The 23,414-nt window shown below is 37.3% G+C and overlaps 1 protein-coding gene across 1 annotated transcript in view; it reads right to left on the reverse strand.

Moving 5' to 3' along the window:
* Positions 1-436: 436 nt before the first annotated feature.
* Positions 437-23,414, reverse strand: part of LOC108682383 (aquaporin-10-like) — a 34,100-nt gene continuing 11,122 nt past the window's right edge. Inside the window, exons 2-6 of the mRNA XM_018171538.2 lie at positions 3,646-3,791; positions 1,999-2,111; positions 1,590-1,726; positions 836-1,053; positions 437-560 (exon numbers count right to left, since the gene is read on the reverse strand). Coding sequence (XP_018027027.1) covers positions 437-560; positions 836-1,053; positions 1,590-1,726; positions 1,999-2,111; positions 3,646-3,791 — 738 coding nt within the window. The remainder of the gene's footprint in view (positions 561-835; positions 1,054-1,589; positions 1,727-1,998; positions 2,112-3,645; positions 3,792-23,414) is intronic.

Below are 23,414 nucleotides of genomic sequence, written 5' to 3' on the forward strand. Positions count from 1 at the left end.
AGAAAGTAAACGATATTTATTGGTGACGAAGCATTGCAAGCAAAATGACCAGCCGACTATACGGCTTTTGTTAAAGTGGATTTATCAAAATTAATATCAGTTACTTTTATTTCCAACAGTTTTTTCCTTCAAAATTTCGGCGTTAACTCCTTAACCCTGCATTACCATTTCAAATACAAAATAAATACTAAATAAATGTGATTTGACCACGGGTAAAAATGAACTCGCCTGCTTTCAACGAACTCACATGAATATTGCCACAAATTAGGGTCGTTTCAAATATAATGAAAGCCAATCAAATGTGGCCTTATTCAGGCAATATTGTATAAATTAGATACTCAATTGTTTATAACCTGAAATCTTTATGACATAAATATATTTTGAACAGCTTTAGACTGATATTGGCTCTTTTCCTGGCGCTCATTACGGAATACTCTCATACGTGAGTTTTTAACGACCCATTATCAAGTTTACTTAAGAATACCATCCTTCCGCGCAAACCCAAGTGTGGTCCGACCACAGGGATCCACCACCATGTCACCCCATCGGCTGTCATAGCTCTGAACAAATAATTTACATCTAAATTCTTCTAATATCATATAAATGTTAGTAAAAATAATTTTATTTCCATAGATAATGCAGGAATGCACACTTAAAAGTTTTTAATCGAGAATCGAAGCTGAAAATCTATTCATGTATCATACACAACTCGAGTCAGACAGTCAAAGAATTCCTCAAGCCCAAGCAGTTTTAAATGCTTTTTATAAATCAATTAATTAAAGCCCGATAAATATTCTGTATTACAAGTCATTGGTATCCACAATATACGACTTACGTGAAGGGCTCAGCGCCCCACCCCGCGACGAGGGTGAACAGCCGGGGCCCCAGGTCCCTGGCGGGGTTGATTGCGTACCCGCAGTTGAGCCCCAGGCTGAGCCCAATGCCCAGCACTACTGTGCCCACGGCGGCGGGGATCATGGGCTTGGGAATCCCCATGTTGCGGGGATCAGTGATGGCACATACGCATAGCAGCAACATGGCAGTCCCCACAACCTGGAATCACATAACAAGTGAACAACATATGTTTCGGTGGCACAAAATACTAATGACGAAGGAATTATTATTTGTAAATTGTACCTTAGTAAAACATGAAAATATGTTTAGCTCAGTATAATAGAAGACAGATCTTAACGACCAACTGTGATCCCCGTACTATATAATTGAATAATGTAAAAAATTGCTCCAGGTTCCAGGAATTAGTTATGCAATCACGCAAGAGAAATTGGCTTGCGTGATAGTAAATCAAAGTTCATTAGAAATTTTCAACTAGTTTTTAGAAATAGTTTATTCACAAAAAAATAAGAAATTTAACTATCAGAGTCCACACGGCCTAAGTCATCACTTCGTTCCTAGTAAGACTAACAATTCATCAACTCCTCCAGTAAGCAACTACAAATATCATTAGCTTGCTCAAGCCGCAAGATCAACAAGAAACAAGGAAACCGCTAAGAAATTCCACCAAATCTCAATATCTCCTCCTGCATGAATCAATGTCACACGAACAGTAATTTGACAAAAAAAAAGCGAACCTGATCTGCCATGCCGTTGCCGCTGTACAGGAAGTTGTCTACCACTTCGCCGGTTGAGTTCACCACCGACCCGGGATACGTAGCGAAGATACCAGCGCTCGCCAGTGTCCGGCCAGGGTCGAACGCGTCCAGTGCGTCTGCAAAGTTGACAAAATAAGCTCTGTAAACTATCCAATCTCATTTGCCGTCTAAAATTTTATTTAGAATATATTTGACCTCACTTGCCTAAATGCATAAAGCATAAATGCACTTGCCTAAATGAATAAAGGGTTGCAAAGAAAAGCAACCTGTTACAGTGGTGCTACCGACCAGTTAGCAACACCGTACATAAAGAACAAATGAAATCAAGTAATAGATTACAGAGACATAGCCTAAAATCACGGCTGGATTTGTCATGTCAAGAACTCACTTCTGTAGACGAGGAAAACCATGAAGGCACCGAGGAAGGCACCTGTGTACTGCGCCACTATAAAGATCGGTACTTTCGCCCACGGGAACTTGCCGAACACGGCCAGCGCCACACTGAAATGCATAAAAAATGAATAATTCATTTTAAATATTGCAAAATCCTGGCAATAATTTAAGGAATATTTTTAAATATATTTTTAAAAGTAAATTATAACTAGGAACTTCACTTGCGTTCAAATTCTGTCCAATTTTACGCAAAGGTGACACAAATGTTGGGCATGTCACCAGGTAAAGTAACAACTATGGAAAGTAAGGGAAATAGGGTTTAAGTACAAGTAAAGTTACGACAAAGTACAAGTTCAGTAGTTGAGAAAAGTTAGTACTGCAAAATGAAATATGCTAAGGTCTAACAGGAAAGATGTTAAAACATTAAAATTTCAACACAGTTCATGAATTCACAAGTGAACCCATTAAATGAAACAAAGGTGAAGCCACTTAAAACTAAAATTTCAACTGCATCGTCGAAAAAAAATATCCAGATCACTGGGATGGAAAGATGTGAAATAAAACAACGTTGTCTTGGAATGACTGCCCCAAGCGGTCTGAACGCGTGAGCTATTTCTTGGATGCACAAGTGATGGCATGATGCAAGGTGTACATTGTACATAGAATCGAAGACTTGAAACAAAGACAAGCGCTAAATAAATCAAAATATTGGGTTTTCTTCTCATTTGCATAAACGGGAACAGTACAAGTGCGATAAGGTTTTTAGGCACTGTTTGAGAGCAACATTTTCATCCAAAACGCCAGACCTCTAATAGAAAAAACACAAATGAGAGACAACGTTTTTGTCAAAATTATTGCCAATGTCTAGCCCACGTCATCAACAAGAAGCACAAAAAAATGAGAGTACCACGAGCAAATGATTTTGTCTGGTATAGTTACCAGCCCAAATAAATATTTTGAAATGCATGCTATATTGTTGATAAACTTGAAGAAATAGTTCACAAATAAGGTGAAGGCAGTGCGGCGTCAGCATCGCCTTACGTAACCTAAAGAGAAAGTGACAGATCGCGTCGCTGGTTTTTTATGACCCATAGGAACGTCGTCACTAATGCCTTCCGTGTATATTGTCAACTGTGCGTTTTGAAGAATGCTAAATGAGTAACATATTTCGATACTCCGTACAGCTGCTATAAATGTTGAAATGGAGTAAAGTATATACTGCATGTGATAGATGGTATGGCATAAAATGTTTATTGATAAATGCTAGTATTGACAACGATACATGTTAACAACCTAAATAGCGAAAACTGTGTAGCATGTAATGATAAAGGTGCCAACACATCTAGTGCCAAATGACACGAAAGTGGCCAACCATCGTTATTAGGTGGATCGATTCACAATTATCTTTATTACTTGATTACATTGACAAATAATTCCTGCCATTTGAACCGATATGTTTAATACAAGTTTAAATCACATGGTTTATTAATTCAGGTATCAATTATTTAATAAATTTTTAACAATACTCCTCTACACGTTTTTTCAACTTTCCCTTCTGAAATTACAACTCAAGCTAATGAGAGTTTGCAAAACTACAATCTCCAAGAACTTAACATTGAACAACATTAAATGATGGACAAACCTGACGGCCGGGTTGATGTGTCCACCACTCACGCCTCCTGACACCATGACGCCAAGAGTGACCGCTACGGCGTAGCCCATGTTGATGGACAAGAAGCTGCCACCTTCGGCCATCACAACCTGGGCCACCGCACAGTTGCCCATCATCTGGAGGATAGCACAACAATAAATTTTAATCATAACTATCAAAGGAAATGCAAACCCGTTTTCGATGGCAGTCTAAGCAATATGGAAAATATTTAGTGATTTGATAGTTTTGTGAAAGGAAAACTTACGCTAAATCAGTTTTAAGAATTCCAGATAGCAATTATACAAATGCTAGAGGTAAAATGTTAATGAATTTATTTAACCTGAAATGAAAGCACTGCAGAATGAGAAACACTTTACCCAAGGAAATGCAAGTTAATGACTTGCATAATCTCCAAGCACATCTGCCAACTGAAAGCTCATTTGCTCAAGCTGATCCTTGGTGCAAGTCATTGTAATGCAGGCGATGAGCCATATCAACTTGCAAGTGAAACTTAAATTTACATAGTAAAATAAAAATTTATCCGACATGGAACAGCTTATTTCGTGAAAGGGAAACGCAGAGCTTCTCCTCCAACTAACCCTCCACTGCCACGAGGGAACAATCTGAAAACTCTGTAATGAATGATGTTCCTAAAAACACTCTTTGTGATGCATACGGAAAAAGGTCAGTCTAATTTATCATAGTTAGGGAAATAAACATTGAAGTCTGGTATGAAATTGAAACAAATTCGTATATTTGTAATTTCTGAACCTCATTAAAGATAATTTATACGTCCTCTAGCTGCATGGGGTCTTAAAATTTGTGATTAACCAAATGCAACATGATAGGATCAAAATGCAAGGATTAAGCGTGGATACGGTTTTCGGAGCGAAACCTAAATGCTCCGCCCGATGAACTGTGAATGCTCGTGATAAAATGTGACCGTACCAAAGTGAGCGAGGATCGCTCGGAAGAAAGAGGAAAATGTACAGCAAAAGGTGACATCCTTAATATATATAATTAAGATGACACAACGTGCACGATGAAGGAGTGCTTTGAGCTCGATGAAGGAGAGCTTTGAGCACGATGAAGGAGAGCCACGTGCTCGATAAAACGAGATAAAGCGCTAATGGAGGACTACGAACCCATGAATGAGAGATAGTTTCTTTGCAAAGAGGACTATAGTACGTGCTAGACAGATATGGGATAAGTAATCGATAAAGATGAGATACGCGCCCGATAACGCAAGCTATTATGCATATTAAGTAAAGAAGAAAATCCTTAGAAAGATTCGTAAACGTTTCTTGCTTAAACTAAAAAAATTGCGAATTCGAGGAAGCGTAAGAAGGAACCATGACGTCTAGAACAATGGGCTTTTACCAGATTTCCATGGAGGCTTGTCCGTTACAGCCTGAGAGTAACGCTTCCTTGTGTCACACTCATTGCTCCCACCCGGAAAACACAGCAGTTTTTCCTAATTTCGAACTTTATTGTACAAAATTATTTAACCAAATCAGGTTCAGGCATCAGTTTTGAATTATCTGCCACAAGAACTTCAAATTGAGACAAACGATAACGTCTTACAAATGAAACTTATGTGGGTAGAAATTGTAGAAATGATCGAATTTTAGAAATTTCTGCATTTATTTGATAGATTCTCAAATGGATGAGTAAAGTGAAATTTCAGCCTATAATTAATATTTCTTTCAAAGTGATCAAGCATTTCAATAGTTATAAATGCATGTAATAGTTCATGCATGTCAAGTGGCACCAACACGTTCTTACGAAATTGTGATCATCAAATCAAAGATATAAATTTACTCCAGCTAGATAAATTGTTCTAACTGACCCATTTGCATAAGATATCAAAAATTTAAATCTCTAAATTTCAGCAAAATTACTCAAGTCATAAAATATACCAGTGTTTCAAAGGCCCTTATCGTCACAAACAGTCTAACATTCACAAATGACAAAATGCCACAAATGACAAAAAGGTCACCAAGTCGCAAATGACAAAAATACCACAAAAGACGAAATTTTCATGAATAAAAAAATGCCACAAATGACAAAATTGTCACAGATGACCTAAGTGTCATAAATGACCAACACAACAGCAACAAATGGCACCCCGGCGCACTAGAATTGTGACCCAAGGTTGTGCCGGCACAAGCACGGGTTGGCTTTCTGCGCCCAGCATGCGGAAGTGAGAACTGCTCTATCAGCGGCGCCTGAACTTCACTCGTCACTCGCACGGCATGAGCACTGCTAGTTCGCAGCAGCTAAACACAGCGTCGTGAACCACAAGTTAATCCATTCATTGCATTCAACTCCTGATTAAAAATTCATCTTGTTCATCTTGGTATATTATATTCATCGTCGTTTGTTGCCTGTGTAAGTTATGCATAATGATCAGAGTATCAATTTTTTGCATCATTAAAAGTGCCATGAATATGCATAACTTCTTTTGAAAAAAGTGCGAGCATTGAAAATAATTCTCTATATATAAATAATAGTTTGTTTACCTAAGGGAATCATTGAATTGAGCAGCGACGCTAAGCCTAAATTTAGTATAGAAAACACTGTGAAAGCAATCAATCTCGTAGCATATGGTCTAATTTCTCATATTCAACTATTGAACATTGTAATTAGCTGCTACACATATGTCTTATTTTCTTTGGAACAAAATTTCAGAATGCATACATAAACTGAAGCAGAACTGATGCCATAAGCAGGTTCAATGGAGTGCAAGTGCCACGTCAGCAAGAAACGAACATAAAGATAACAAAAGCGTGGTCAGATTAAGCCCACACGACGGTACCCTATTATCTAAGTGAATTGGTTCACAACTAAATGCATCATTAGCACGCTGCGGTACACATCGAGTCAAGTGGCAGTTGAGTTATGATATTCAATATTTTGTAAGACAAGTCATGCGTTCAATACTTTATCTTACAACATTTGGACCATTCAATCGTTCCAGTATTCCAACTTTTATCGTGCACTTGAATAAAAAGTGTTACCCGATTTTCCCGCACTATCGGAATGGGCCTTTTATACCCACTTTATTTCTTCTTCGGTTTCATATGTTAAGTTAATATTCTATAAATGTTCATGCCTATTTCTCATATATATCTTGTTATATGTATTATTTGTATTGTTTAAATTGCTGTTACATGATACTTCACTTGTAGGTGTCAAAATCCAATGCACGCGATCTTCATGTATCAACGTGAATTTTAATTCGTGAATGTCAGGTATGAAATTCACGCAACTTTCGAGAGCCATCGCTCAGAGTGCGATAACCTCCTTCCCACCACAGCTCCCCGCCCCCGTGGCTGGCACGTCAAGGTTACGAGACAACGATGTGCTTCCGACGCTTCAATGAACGATTTTCCTGTCGTAGTAACACTCTTTAGGGGTTCCCCCCCCCCTCACGTTCTCCCCACCCGCTGCAGTGGGTTACTCGTATGAAAGTGAGAGCGAAATGTAACGTTATAGCTACCTATAGGGGAGCAGCACACAGAAAGGAAAATACAGGGTGCGGCGCGGGAACTTACTTATTTGAATTGCGCGCCACGTGGCGGCCACTAGTCCTAGGAAGGTGGCGCCATGCGCAATATGGTGCGCGGGCTATGAAGTTTTTCGTCCACTCAGTTCAGTTGCGACCATGCAGTGGTCGAGAGAGGAGCGCGCGTTCGCAGTCTCTGTGTACTTTTCTAGTGGCCGGTCTATCGTTGCAACCCAGCGTGCGTTTAGGAGGCAGTTTNTGCATGTAGTGTGTACATGATACTCTATGCGCTGCACATGGTAAATGGTGCACTATACATGATACTCTATGCACTGCACATGGCAAATGGTGCACTATACATGATACTCTATGCGCTGCACATGGTAAATTGTGCACTATACAGGATACTTGATGCGTCATACATGATACTTGATGAATCATATATGATAATTGATGCAGGATAAACGATACTTGATGCATCATACATGACACTTGATGCATCGTACATGATACTTGATGAATCATACATGATACTTGATGAATTATACATGATACTTGATGCATCATACATGATAATTGATGCATCATACATGATAATTGATGCGTCATACATGATACTTGATGAATCATACATGATACTTGATGCTTCATACATGATAATTAATGCATGATACACGATACTTGATGCATCATACATGATACTTGATGCATCGTACGTGATACTTGATAAATCATACTTGATAATTGCTGCATCATACATGATACTTCATATGTTGCAAATGACCAATGATTCGCTGCACAAGACACTCTATATATGCATTGCAAATGACACGCGGTGCAGTGAACATTATATTTGTTGCGCTGTAAATTATAACTTATATACTGCGCATAATGGAGATAAAATGTTGTCGAAAATCTGCGTGGGTCACACGTCAAACGCTTCGTTTGGCGCTTACTGAGTACAAAATTTTCAATTTAACATACATAATAAAACATAATCATGCATTGCGACCACAAAATTTCGGATTGAATCTTATTCGGGAATATATGATATCCAAAATGCAGAATCAAATATAATTGCAAAAAACATCAACGCAGTTTACGAAGAAGCAGCGCGACTCGAGTGAACGTGTATACGGTGAGTGAACTGAAATGGTCCGATATGTAGTGTAGGGAAACTTTGGTGCCAGTAAAATTTGACTTTTATTATCTGAACTGAATTTTTCTAAAATTCAACTATTTTCGATGCCGATATTACTCGATTTTAAGAATACGCGCCGTGTCCTGTTCAATAATTCATCTATTCCAGAATGACACATACGTATAATTAATTATTCTATGATGACAATATCTATTCCACAAAAATATTCATGCGAGTGACAGATTTGTCAGATTTCTGCAGCAGGAAATGACTTTGATGACTTTGAAAATGAAAGTGAAACTGCGTCCCTTTCCTTACCGTACGTAGGGAGCGAACGCCCGAGGAGCCTGCAAACGGCGAGAGGAAACTTCAATTACGCGATGAAAAGACCTCGATGATTATTCTCGTGGATGCATTGAGAAATAAATACCTGCCTGGGTTTGCGGAGATACTAATTCAAAAGAAAAAATATAACTCAGTACTCACTGCAGTGAGTGACAGAGAGCGCATTTTCTCGTCGACGAATACTTGAGGTCACGGACGGACGGACAGAAGGACGGACGGACAGACAGACAGACAGACAGACAGACAGACGGACATGGCGAACACAATAGGGCATTTTTTCCATAAATGAGAAAAAGCGCTTAAAAGACGCGTTGTTGCATCATACAGAACGTAGATGTCTTTTTCAATGGATATTTAGGAACTTCGGAAACACTTTCTGGCTTCCTTGAATAGCTCAAGATCTGCAGGCGTCAGGGATAGAAATTTTTGGCCTCCTAAATATTCAGTTTCGGCGCCTACTATGTATAAATTAAAACTGGAACTGCAGTATTCAAATTTTTTGTATTTCTTTAGTCTAATATTTACTCTGTATTTAGTTTAGTCTATAGCCAATTAAAAATAAATTCTCTTAGGATTTAAATTGATAGAACTTTTGGTTATACGCATAAGAACGGAAAGTTTTGCGAATAAATTGAAATAAGTATACATATTTCATCCCCTAATACGATCAACTATATATAAAGCGACACCGAAATCAACCAAGTTCATCCTGAACAGAAACAGTCACCATTATTACACTCGCTACCCCTCGTGAAATTCATCCTCAAATTGCGGCCGTTGCAGACGACGGCACTAACAGGATCTACTCACAGATTTTCACCCGCTTCATCTCATAATGAAAGAACAAAACTCAGACTAATAGCAAATTTTTAGAAAATAGTATAAAAAGTTGTCTATAAATTTCCGGCAGTTACAGATAGGTGCACATTCTTAAATTATCGATACAGGTTTATAGAGGGTTGCCGAAACCTAGCAAGTTTTAAGCGGAGGAGTCCTGTTCTTGGTAAGCAGACCATTACAACGTCAAAGCAGGAGCTTGTCTGTCAAGCATATGTCAGGTTCATGACAGCAGTGTTATTATATTTTATCACGGTCTCAAATCCTGTGATATAAATGCGCTTATGATGTATTATATTAGCAGAGGGATTGTCCGATAAATTACAGTAATTACACGCTGTATTTATTCCTTCAAAATAATTCCTTTTAAAAAAATATTTTTGCCTTAGTGATGGCTATACAAAATCCAGCGTTAAATAACCTGCGCATTCCCGTTAAATCGAACCTGCATTTGAGTTTTCTACTGGAATTTAAGTTAGTTTAGAAGCAAAACAATTATTTACTAATTACACTACACAACATTCAGAGCAATGCACGAGTCGGAGCAGGAGGCGCTGCCTACGGCTGCTTGAACATAAAATCCACAAGAGATCGTCAGCAAGCAACGGGTTTTTTGCGCCATTTCTTTCTTGCTGCAGTTGCGAGTGGCAGCAAAAGTCTTATTTGCCCTCAGCACCGGAGAAAGCTTTAGAGTTCAGCCTAGTATGACGTGGCATGCTTCATCTTGAGTGGGCATCGGAAGTGCCATATGTGGCGTTATTGGTGGGGATTTTGTGTGGCGTTTGTGTGATGTTGCAGTGGCATTTGTGCCACGTTTGTGTTGTTGTTCAGTGGCTACAGTGTGTCGTTAGTATGTAGTGCAGATACAACTTTGGTATAGCGAATTAACATATGTAGGGCGTTGGTGTGGATTTTGTGTGGCGTTTGCGTGATGTTACAGTGGCATTTGTGCCACGTTTGTGTTGTTGTTCAGTGGCTACAGTGTGTCGTTAGTATGTAGTGCAGATACAACTTTGGTATAGCGAATTAACATATGTAGGGTTGATTGCAGTACAGTTTATGGGGGGGGGATTTTGTGAGATAAATATTAATAATGTGACTATGGAAACGAATACCGACGTTCAAATTAGTCAAACTACGCTTACAGTATTTCGATCTGAGCTCAATAACATGTGTTCTTAAAGCTTAATGTGTTTTTGAAGCCTAATAGCTCACAATGGTGCTCAAAGTAAAGCATCTGTATTTTGTTGTATGGCATCCTAATTTTTTTGGCGCACTTCAGTGCGTAGAATTTGACAGGCAATGACTTGAACGTAAAATTGACCTTGTACGTGCACTATTAAATGCCACGAAAACTATTAGATGTTGCTGCTGTGTCGAAAATTCTTATCTGACATTAAAGTAAGAAGATTTTTTCGTGAAGTTGTCGAATGAAGGAACATGATTCAATATGAAATGTATTCATATAGTAGATCGTTTTTCCCACTAATGCTTGTCACCTTCACCTAGTGGTCGAAAAATTCAATAGAGGTCTTGTCGATTGAATTGACTCGAGCTTGATGATCAATTCATAACACCTATAAACGCCCATACTAACAACAAAGAACCCCCACTATTAACTGTCAAACTCCGCGTACTGTTAAGCGATTCGCGACACTCTTTGAAAATCGTCATCGTGAACCATAGATTGAGTAAACCACCAATTAAGAGCAGGAAAAACTTATCGAATTCATGAAACAACATTTTTAATATAACCAACCATAAAAAAATATAACTCAGTACACTGCATTGAGTGACAGAGAGCGCATTTTCTCGTCGACGAAAACGTGAAGTCACGGACGGACAGATAGACTGACGGACGGACATGGCGAGCACCATGGTGCCTTTTTTTCATAAATGAGAAAATGCACTAAAAATATAACAATTAATACTTCAATTTCTGTAAGAGAATATACACCATAATGAAATATCAAAACTCCGTGCAATAGGCCTAGGCCAAACAGAAGGCAGAGCTGATTTATTCTGAATGACTTGTTTTCTATATGATTTTTCAAACGGAACAACATAGTTTCAAAAAATATGAGATTATTTCTACCAATATAACCCACTTTTATTTTCGCTTCCACTCTAACAAATTGAATTCTTAGCAGTAAACCAAGAGATCGCACGTATGGCATTCACTGGATGGATGGGATTCAAACCCTTTCAATTCTTCCATTCTTTTCCTTTCTTTTAGATCGATGAACGGTAGAAAAATTATCGAATAGTAAAACGTAAGTCAATTTAGTAATAGTAAAACGTAAATCAAGCCGTAAAACAGATATCGACTAGTTTACACAATTCNTATATATTATAATATCTTGGCAAACGAAGTAAAATCTCAAGACCCATACTAACTCTGTGACTGCGATGGATGCCATTGATAACGTGAAATTTGTTCAGATTTACAGAGAAAAATGTCATTTACATTATACAATTGAAATTTCGAAAAGATGGAATGCAAAAATGAATTTAATTCATCAAAAAATATATACGGTTCTATTTGTGGATTTAGGGTCCAACAATCACAATGGAAATCAGCCCAATTTTACTTTCGAAAACATTGGCAAATCAAGCATTAATGTTTAGTTAGGTACCAACGTGAAGCAGCTGTGGTGAACGTAATCGAAGTCGGACGCTCTTAGGTAGAGCTCCGATAACATAATTTTTCGAAAATTAAAGTAAAATAGGCATAATTTTACGTCATAAAAAATTAATCTACGCAGAACATCACGTGCATCTATGTTCTTGCAGGCCCGTTGTTGGGTACTATGGCTCTCATATGGAACTAAAATGGTGTGACTAACTTATGATTTTAGTTGCTGCAATGCTTTGGCTAACATATGGAATGAGATCGATGACTTACGTATGAAACTAGCAGCTATGACAAACAAAAAAAAATAGTTGATACAATCAACATGTGAAACATTATGTTATCTTTTTCTCCAGATATCAACCCAGCTTCTCGAAGTTAACAAATAAGTCTCCACACAAGTGACGTCACAATTTTCTACCGGCGATAGCACGACTTCGCAGCGAACAAGCGAGTCCACTTCGCTGCCTTTGTAGTGAGGGTAGCCGCGTTCTATTTGTAGCGCATGTGAGGGGAGACGAGTGTGCGCGAGACTTGTTCAGCTCAACGTGAAGGACAAATTCGATGTCATTCAAGAACAAATTGAAATTGAGAAGCAAAAATGGCAAACTGAATCAATTTTTTTTAATGTACTCGACAATAAATCACGCATAACCAATTTTTCTTCTATACTCGAGATGCGGCTAGCAGAATTCGGAATTTGAATCAAAGTATAAGGAAATATGAAATAAATTTATTTTTGCAAAGCTCCTTCAGTAACTTTAATATGAAATTAGCTGGCCGTAAGAAATTGAATTGTATCAAAATAAAAAGCTGAAATAATCAACTGAAAAGATTTCAATACAATGAGTTTTTTCCGTAAAATAAATTAAACTCTATCTCTAACTTGTTTGAAACTAAAATTTAACCCATTTTAGGCCACTGAATTTCTCCTGGAAGCGAGATAATTTTCATTTAGATCCAATAAAACGTTTCTCACTAGGGTAAAGTTTAGTTTTGACAGAGGTTTTTGTAAACACACCAAAACAAGGATTAACTTCATAAAACCAAAAGTTCTTCAACTAGTACAAAAAAACATCTGAAGGACGATATACTTCCGAAATAATTTCTGCTAAACAGGTTGAAGCATTTGCTAATAAAGACGACCGAATTAAGCGCATAGTTTGTTTGAGGTATTCATGAACGTTTGAATAACTTTCATGCGAGTGAATAATTAAGTATTTTCGTCAGTGCGACATCACTAAATAACGCTCGTGAAATAGAAGATTTCAGACATAAATATTGCCGCTCACTTATATATGAATTTAATTAAATTAACAGAAAAAAATGTCAGGGCTGACTTTAAAACATAAGTAAATAAAATTAGTAACAAGAAAAGAAAATGAGATAAATGCAAAAACCCGCGTTATTCATAGAAGTACTAATTAACGCATTGAATCGAAATTCCAGCAAGTGCAACTTATTTATCCCCAGCACAATTCTAGTTTCCAGTGACAAGGTCCTACAAAAAAAAACTCAGCCCACGCAACAGCCTTTCCAGTTTCCGTGAAGCGCTCACAAGTAGGCTTTTTTTAGTGATATTGCATTGCAAACGAAGTTTTAATCTGCAACTAACATAACGAACTCAAGGTAAAAGGACCCAAGGATGGTGAAGAAAAAGCAAGGACAGGCGCGTCTCTAGTGGCAATTATAACAATCTTTAGGAACCGTGAGGGCTCCTTGACAGTATTGCTTCGAAATTATTACTGTTCTCAACAACTGAATTAAAAAATTTTGATGCGAATACTTCGACACAACACGGCAAACATTAAACAAAATTTCTTGCCAGCACAAAATACTCATTTAATATAGGAGTAACATGCTATGAGAACATGAACAAAATTCAGGCCACGATGGAACAAAAGTTTACACAAATGAACCAAACCCACAAAAACATAGATTATATTCCGGAACCAAAGGATTCGCAAGGGAACTCGAAAAAGTTCATAGAAACACGCGCAGTAACACAAAAGGTTCGGCGAAAACAGGGCAGGTCGCACCACGAAAGGGTTTGAGGTCTGAGAACCCCAGGACGAAGCCAGGCGGGCAGCCTGCAATTTCAGAGCGAGGCTGCGTGTTGTTCTAACGGTGAGATCCGCGAAGACAAACCACGCGCCTTAGCAGGACGACTTACAGAATGTAGACACCCACAGCCTTAGGGCTAAGCATTTCTAAGAAAGCAACGCTGGTAATTACCACAATCTATGTGATTATGAACTTTCTGCAATGGTTGATTGGACCTCCCAAGCGAAAATTAAATCGGGTCCAATTTCTGCACGAAGATACGCATAATCGGATAAACTTGACTCACATTTACTGTATATATATGTTATTATGATTTATTTTCGTCTCCATTATATCATCGGTAGTGCTTTTCCGCTTTTTAGCCAGGGAAAATGAATATTTATCAATATTTTTTACCCATGCATGTGACATGTTAGAACGTCAATGACAAGCATTTAATTTCTTCATGTGACATTCGCGCAAAGATAATTTCGCGTCTAAGGTTCGAAGTGGAAAACGGCCACAAGACACGAATCTTGTCAACCAAGTCTCTAACATTTAAGTTTTTATTTAGTAATAAGAAGCTTGATAAGAAAATCCGGGAACTGGAGTTCTCGGAATAGTTTGTCCTGTAGTTCGGTGAATCAGTTTGCCCGCAGGTTGTATAAGGCCAAGTATGGACGCGTTATAATTGACCACGATTGCTAGCAAGATATTAATGGGTTGTAATGGTAATAAATTAACGATGAAACTGCATGAACCGAATAATTATAAAGTGAACGTAAAAATTTCTGCATTTTACGACAAAATAAGTCCGTTTTTGGTTGATCCGTAAAGTTTTTGTTAATTGAGAAATATTTTTGGAGAAGTGTGAATATAAAACTTGAAATTTCGGCATAAATTATACGCAATTGAATAATTGAAAAGAGCGTAGAGGACAGATCGAGGTTTCCCACGCAGCTGTCCCATAAAGGCAGGTATCAAGCGTATAGATTCCTCGCCAAAACTTGAAAAATACAATTGTAATTTACACGTATTTTTCATACAAAACAAATTCACAAAGAAACTGTAATCGAGATTAACTTTATTAAGTATACACTTTCAAAATCCGTCTAATGTCACAAATATGTTCTGCTACCCACTATTAATTTAAGCACTGCTTCCAGGTAATCACGCAGGGTATAAATCACATGTAAATAATAGCTTCCAACAAACAATGAAACACGGAATGGAAGCCACAAACAGAGCTCAATAAAAATGGATGTCGACCGCGTCGTCCAAAGAATTTAATTTACGCTTGCAGAATTGAAGCCCATATTGGGGCCCGTGAAATGGCAAGTTCTGGTCCAATTTGCAGCCGCAGACGATAGACAGAGGGCATCTATAGCTTCTCCGAATGGCAGATTTTTCAAAGTAAACTGCAGATTTTTTTTAACATTGGTTCGTGTCAGTGGCCTCTTTGAAATACCCATATTCATTTGATTTTCTCGTCATCGCCGCCTTTACTTATCTAATAAATTTGTTTTTTATCAACGCTGACATAAAACAATGACGCTGAGTAAAACCTGATTTAACAGAGATTTACAGGATTCATAGTTCCTTTGATTCATGATTTGAAGAAGTGGTTATAATGAGAGAAATTTTGTAGGGAAATAACCTGTTCTTCCCATTTGAAACACCAAGAAAAATTCTTACAATTAAAATATTTCACAGCAGTAAATTATGATTTTTCAAAACGACCATGCAAACATCGACATCAAGGAAATCTTGCGCTGGGTCAAGTAAAATATATTAGGACAAAGTTCAACTTTACCCTGAATTTTACAAGAAGCAGAGAAGAGATATGCTGCAGAAATACTCTATTGAGATTAATTTTACGAAGGCAAATTAACGGTAGCTTGAAAATTTTCATTTCTAATTCAGAATAGTGGACATTTGAATGCATTAGCCCTAATTATTATCGGTGCTTTTGAAGACACCTGTGGTGTATAGGATCATGCGGTGTCACTACACAGCTAAAACATTCAGAGACGAGAGCATAAAATAAATTTTATTATCGGGTGAAATTCAACCCTATTTATTTCAATATCGATTAAAACAGGCCAAATTAGTTTACCGATTCAGGTATTTATGATTCAGGCACACAGTTCAAAGCCACATACGAATAAATTCTAAAATTACTTATGTATCTAAATACATATGTACTGATTTAATAATACATATTCTACTTTGGCGGAACAAGTTTAAAATATTCAGCTTCTGTAGTGATTAATAGAAAATTTAGCTTGCTAGGTAAACATAACGAATTATTCATTAAGAAAAATATTAAATTGAGAGTCTCCAGTCAACTTGGGGCTGAAACGAAAAATAGGAAATGATCCCCGTAAAATATACTTTTCAAAATTATATATAAAATATACTTATTCTCATTTACTAAGTAATTTTCATCCCATGGTTCCCATAATATCGATGACCTTAGCTTACCATTGTTATCGAAATGGTCATATCAGCTTATGATGACGAATTCCCCATCATCAAAATGTAAGCTATCATTAAGCCTCTCAGCTCGTATGGGATGAAAACCTAAGTTGTTCATGTATCTGGTTCAGCAGGTCGAAATGATTGTTCAACAGGGTAGTTGATGATTCGATTTTATCAATCAATAAGCAATAAGTCGAATAATTTAGACGACAGAATCGTTATAAGTATCTCGAATCTAACGTACTAATCTGAAATTAATTCATGCTTTGAAATAGTTCAAAATTATATTTTCATTTATTGATTTCTAATCAATTCGGATTTAACTTCAAACACATTTCAGCTTTCAAACCCTTATCAAATTGATATAACTGTCTCGCGTAAACGACACACAACATTTCGCCTTAGGGCCATCCATGATAAAAACCTTTCTAAATTGCGAGCCCCGAGGATTGAAAAAATTGAATCGTCAACATTTCTTCTCAATCGAAAATTACAGGTCCTAAATTGACAGAAAATGTATCAGTATATCTGAAATGGTGACATAAAGACATAGGGATAGATACAATAAGTGAAAATTTAGGTACCTAGTAGTAATATATTTGAAATATCAAAATCTAGAAGCTTAATAAAAGGATAAATTTAGAAAAAAATTAATGTATCACCTGGTAAAAATGTCGTTTCTAATCCATTTCTTGATGGTTAGAGTATAATTTTGTTTCCGTTATATCCGCAACGGAAAAAATGCGTACCGGATCATTGAACACGGCATCATAGTGATATGGTCAAAATAGGAGACTTGAAAACGTCTTAGGTTTTATCCCGTTATGACGAAGGCGTCAGCAATGCTGCTAGGATATCACTCTGACAAGGCCAACTGGCTGCACGTGTTGCGACACAAGCACTATAAGAAATCCAGGCTCCGGCCTGGCAGCATTTCCTTAGGTATGAAGTTATCTCGCTCATCATCAACAACATCAACATTTGTCAGATCACAAGCATACTTTTGCACCACAAAATTCAAGAGTCATCTCTTTTCTTATCAGACTTGATATTATTTTTCATTTATTAATTATTGTCATTAACGAAAAGTGATGAATCACCATATGACAAGTGATTCAAAAAGTACCCTAAATTAATTACTTCTTGGAAGGGCGGTTACGATTAATCCTTAAATATATTAAATCGATTAATTACATAATGACGCTAATGATAGGAATATTGATCACTGTGAACGGATACGAGTGGGCTCAGAATCTTTCTGTAAATACATAGGGCAGAAATTTTGAATTTTTATCTTAAGTTTCAATTATTTTTTGCGACCATTTAGATATCATAAGAATAATCATATATCTAAACAGAACCTCGAGGGAAGTGATTATCACAATTAAAATAAAGAAATCGAGTTCAGCCTAGTATATTTTCTACAGAAAAATTAAGACTCGCCTAACTAACGCAGACATTTGTAGGTATCACTTTAGTTCTACATTTCGATTACGTTCCCAAGTTCACAACAGAATAGTTAACAAAATCTATTCATCCGATATAATAAAAAATCATTTAATCAGCGTGGTGTGAAATTATTAATTTGCCAAGTAAATCGCGCGTGTGGAGGTTTATGACTAAATGTCAAAATCGAGATATTCCAACGCGACTGACTTAACATATTTACAATGTCTCCATGAATATTCGTTAATGAAGTAAATGATCAAGTCGTCATAAATAGCTAGACAGCTTCCATCATGAATATGCAGCCGAGTTGCCCGACGAAAACGAAAAAAATATCAGGACCGGTCTTTTGAAAATGTCACCGCCAAGGTCAGTGCCCGAACGTTTGAACCATCCAATAATACATCTATTTAATACTTTATTTGTTTGTCGACTAAACTTAAGCAAGCCCAAACGATCGCCAAAACGATCATCCGGCATAGGCCCGGCTCAAACCGGTTGCAGTTGAATTATCCTGAATTTGCTTGACGACCAAACTTACGTAACGCGGAACGATCGTGTGGCATATGCCTGGGGTCAAACCGGTTACATTTACATAACTTGGGGTAGATACACGCAATGTACGTCTGTGGGACAAAAGTTTCCCGGAGTTGACGAGCGGACTCCCTGAAAAAGAGTCCCGCACCTGGACAGAACGTTTTGCAAACATTCTTGAGGCGATCGCACGCTCCGCGTCGGTCATCAGCTTAGCTCAGTGTCTGAACTTTGTTGCTAAGAGGTGTTAAACCTGAACCAAGATTTGTTTTTTCATATAATTCACGCTATTATTTTGTTATTCACGCTGTTATTGTCTGGTAACTAGAATTCACATTCAAAATAATTGTGACACGGTTATTTCAGAGTCAAATAACTGTAAAAGTTGTTAATTGGGTCCTTCATAAAGTCCTTCATAAGAGCTCGAATTTAGGATCAACTTAGACTCAAAAATATTGTTATTTAATTAACCCTGTTCAGCTGCCGAGGGGATAACCTGCAAGCATTTCCCCGCACTCACACGGATGCAACCACTCATTTTGTTCAGGGTCGAGTTTACTAGCAACTTGCCGCTCATATTTTTCTGGTCTGGAAACACGTGGAAATTATAGGCTCGTAAATTGACCTTCTGTGTTCGGTACCCGCTAAAGGCCAGCCTATTTTCTGCTTACAAATTGTCAACGTACGGAATTTTCATTGAAATATTGCTCGTTGTATAATAAAGATTTTATCGTTTGCAATTAATTTCCGTATTGGCATTAAGAATGGATGGGCTGAAAACACAAAAAAAATTGTTTATTAAGGATACCTTTTCGCGTGAAAACTTGGCAAGACTTAAATGCACAACTTTTTTTAAAAAAGCCCGTGCCCGACATTGGTACTCGGTTCATCGAGCTTATAATTTAATGAGAGGAAAGTAATCAAAATTTTACCGTTAAATATACATTTAAAGTATTTCATTTTCAAAGTTATTTTTGCATCGAATGAAAGTAAGCTTTACGGGTTGAGCTCATCCATGTCAAAGATGAAAAATACTCACTCTATGTGTCCTTCACAAAAATTATAATCAAGAAAACACTTTATTAAAGCGCGAAAAAAGGATTATTAATTATATACAAATTTGGATATTGATTATTTCTAAGGGGTGATTCATAACAGATGAGTGTAAAGTGATGTAGAATAATTAACTATTGGTGCATCATTTTAATAAATTGTGTTAGAACCGACCATTAGCTCTCTCACTGGCCGGGTTGAGCTTAAATGAAAGCTGGCTTATCCAAGGAAATGACTCAGCATTTTCTTGATCCTGCCACTCGATCAATTTTCAATCGTTTACCGCAACATCAATTCTTCCATTCTTTTCCTTTCTTTTAGATCGATGAACGGTAGAAAAATTATCGAATAGTAAAACGTAAGTCAATTTAGTAATAGTAAAACGTAAATCAAGCCGTAAAACAGATATCGACTAGTTTACACAATTCGTGACGTGCATAGCGAAAAATGAGAATGGAAAAACAAGAAGTACGTTGGGGAGTTTAGAAGCGATATGTAAAAGAGATCAGTGAAGAAGGCTGTAAAAACGTTTAAGTAAAGAGATGGACTAATTATGATACAGGAAAAATAAGGGAAAGTTGGGAAAGTTTTGAGAAAAGGAAAAGAAAATGTAAAAAAATAAAAAATAAGGCAGACGAACGATAAGGATAACATTACGGGTGAAGGGGTGCGCTTCTGATCTGTTCTCTGAAGGAGGGGAAAGAGAAACGCAAGCAGCATGACTTGCTAGCTTCATTTAATTTACCGTTAAATGAACTCAGCTTGAAGCTTTTGTTGTTGAAGACCAGGCTTCATTTCAGTGCTTCTGAGGTCACCTTCAGAACCTGGCACTCTCAGGCCAGCTAGGTCAAGTAATATGAAAAAGGCGAGTCAAACGATCATAGGCAACTTGCGTTACGTAATTCTAGGTAAGTCAGGTCAAGTAATATGAAGAAGGCGAGTCAAACTGTCTATAAGATAATCGTTTTGTGCAATTCCGGGATCCATGCAAGTTACCTAAAGTAATTGTAGAAAATTCTAGCCAATTCAGGCCAGGCAATTATCTAGGCTAATCAAGTTAAGTAATACTGGACAGGATACTCCAAATATTAATTCATGACTCGTCAAATCAAGCGATTCGAAGAAACACAGGCCAGAAAATTTTAGTCTAACAAGTGCAAGCAATTTTAGGTAAGCCAGGTCAGGTGATCCCACGTCTTAAAAGCCAAGACAATGAACGATCTGGCTAGACACAAAATTAAAGACAATAATCGAATAGTTTACACAATTAGTGACTGGCATAGCGAAAACTAAGAATGTAAAAACTACAAATAAGATGGGAGTTTACAAGCGTAGGAAAATAGATGATACAAGTGTCAGAGAAGTACCAGTACCTTCAAAAGTGTCCATTTATGTTTCCAAAAAACATCTGAGACTCAACCAGTGTCGGAGTAGTAAGTTTTAGAGTATGCAAGTGTCGGAGTAGTAAGTTTTAGAGTATGCAAGCTGTCTCTTATACACATCTAGATGTGTATAAGAGACAGNATAAAAAATCATTTAATCAGCGTGGTGTGAAATTATTAATTTGCCAAGTAAATCGCGCGTGTGGAGGTTTATGACTAAATGTCAAAATCGAGATATTCCAACGCGACTGATTTATCATGTTTACAATGTCTCCATGAATATTCATTAATAAAATAAATGATCACGTCGTCATAGACAGCTAGACAGCTTCCATCATAAATATGCAGCCGAGTTGCCCGACGAAAACGAAAAAAATATCAGGACCGGTCTTTTGAAAATGTCACCGCCAAGGTCAGTGCCCGAACGTTTGAACCATCCAATAATACATCTATTTAATACTTTATTTGTTTGTCGACTAAACTTAAGCAAGCCCAAACGATCGCCAAAACGATCATCCGGCATAGGCCCGGCTCAAACCGGTTGCAGTTGAATTATCCTGAATTTGCTTGACGACCAAACTTACGTAACGCGGAACGATCGTGTGGCATATGCCTGGGGTCAAACCGGTTACATTTACATAACTTGGGGTAGATACACGCAATGTACGTCTGTGGGACAAAAGTTTCCCGGAGTTGACGAGCGGACTCCCTGAAAAAGAGTCCCGCACCTGGACAGAACGTTTTGCAAACATTCTTGAGGCGATCGCACGCTCCGCGTCGGTCATCAGCTTAGCTCAGTGTCTGAACTTTGTTGCTAAGAGGTGTTAAACCTGAACCAAGATTTGTTTTTTCATATAATTCACGCTATTATTTTGTTATTCACGCTGTTATTGTCTGGTAACTAGAATTCACATTCAAAATAATTGTGACACGGTTATTTCAGAGTCAAATAGCTGTAAAAGTTGTTACTTGAGTTTAAAAATCCTTCATAACAACTCGAATTTAGTATCAACTTAGACTAAAAAAAATATTGTTATTTAATTAACCCTGTTCAGCTGCCGAGGGGATAACCTGCAAGCATTTCCCCGCACTCACACGGATGCAACCACTCATTTTGTTCAGGGTCGAGTTTACTAGCAACTTGCCGCTCATATTTTCTGGTCTGGAAACACGTGGAAATTATAGGCTCGTAAATTGACCTTCTGTGTTCGGTACCCGCTAAAGGCCAGCCTATTTTCTGCTTACAAATTGTCAACGTACGGAATTTTCATTGAAATATTGCTCGTTGTATAATAAAGATTTTATCGTTTGCAATTAATTTCCGTATTGGCATTAAGAATGGATGGGCTGAAAACACAAAAAAAATTGTTTATTAAGGATACCTTTTCGCGTGAAAACTTGGCAAGACTTAAATGCACAACTTTTTTTAAAAAAGCCCGTGCCCGACATTGGTACTCGGTTCATCGAGCTTATAATTTAATGAGAGGAAAGTAATCAAAATTTTACCGTTAAATATACATTTAAAGTATTTCATTTTCAAAGTTATTTTTGCATCGAATGAAAGTAAGCTTTACGGGTTGAGCTCATCCATGTCAAAGATGAAAAATACTCACTCTATGTGTCCTTCACAAAAATTATAATCAAGAAAACACTTTATTAAAGCGCGAAAAAAGGATTATTAATTATATACAAATTTGGATATTGATTATTTCTAAGGGGTGATTCATAACAGATGAGTGTAAAGTGATGTAGAATAATTAACTATTGGTGCATCATTTTAATAAATTGTGTTAGAACCGACCATTAGCTCTCTCACTGGCCGGGTTGAGCTTAAATGAAAGCTGGCTTATCCAAGGAAATGACTCAGCATTTTCTTGATCCTGCCACTCGATCAATTTTCAATCGTTTACCGCAACTGCGCTTGAATTACCCGTGGAATTTAAGCGAAGTAATTCAATACGAATAGCATTGATAATTACCAAACAGTGTGTTCAACTAGAGCAATAATTTGCTTGGATCTACAAACCGAAGTCTTCGTCTCGATGAATTTCAAGAATTATTTTCAATAAATTTTGTTCATCTCGAAAATTTAACACGTGTGAAACTTTCGTTAATTATTTAACTATGGATAAGACAACCTACAGGACAAAAACTTCGGAGAGAGTTTAATGCAATAGAACTCGAAATCATCATATCTGCAGGTGTATATAGACTTTTGGCTCAGTGAGAGTGGGGAGATGCGTATGAAAATTTAAATCATGACGAGCACTTCACAAAAAGAGAAGAGAAGCCAACAAATTTCCTGCAACTTGAACCACATTTTCTCGTAAATTTTGAATAAACAAAAGTGAGTGCTAG

This window comes from Hyalella azteca, unplaced genomic scaffold (assembly GCF_000764305.2).
Source record: "Hyalella azteca isolate HAZT.00-mixed unplaced genomic scaffold, Hazt_2.0.2 contig16293, whole genome shotgun sequence".
Lineage (NCBI taxonomy): Eukaryota > Metazoa > Arthropoda > Malacostraca > Amphipoda > Hyalellidae > Hyalella > Hyalella azteca.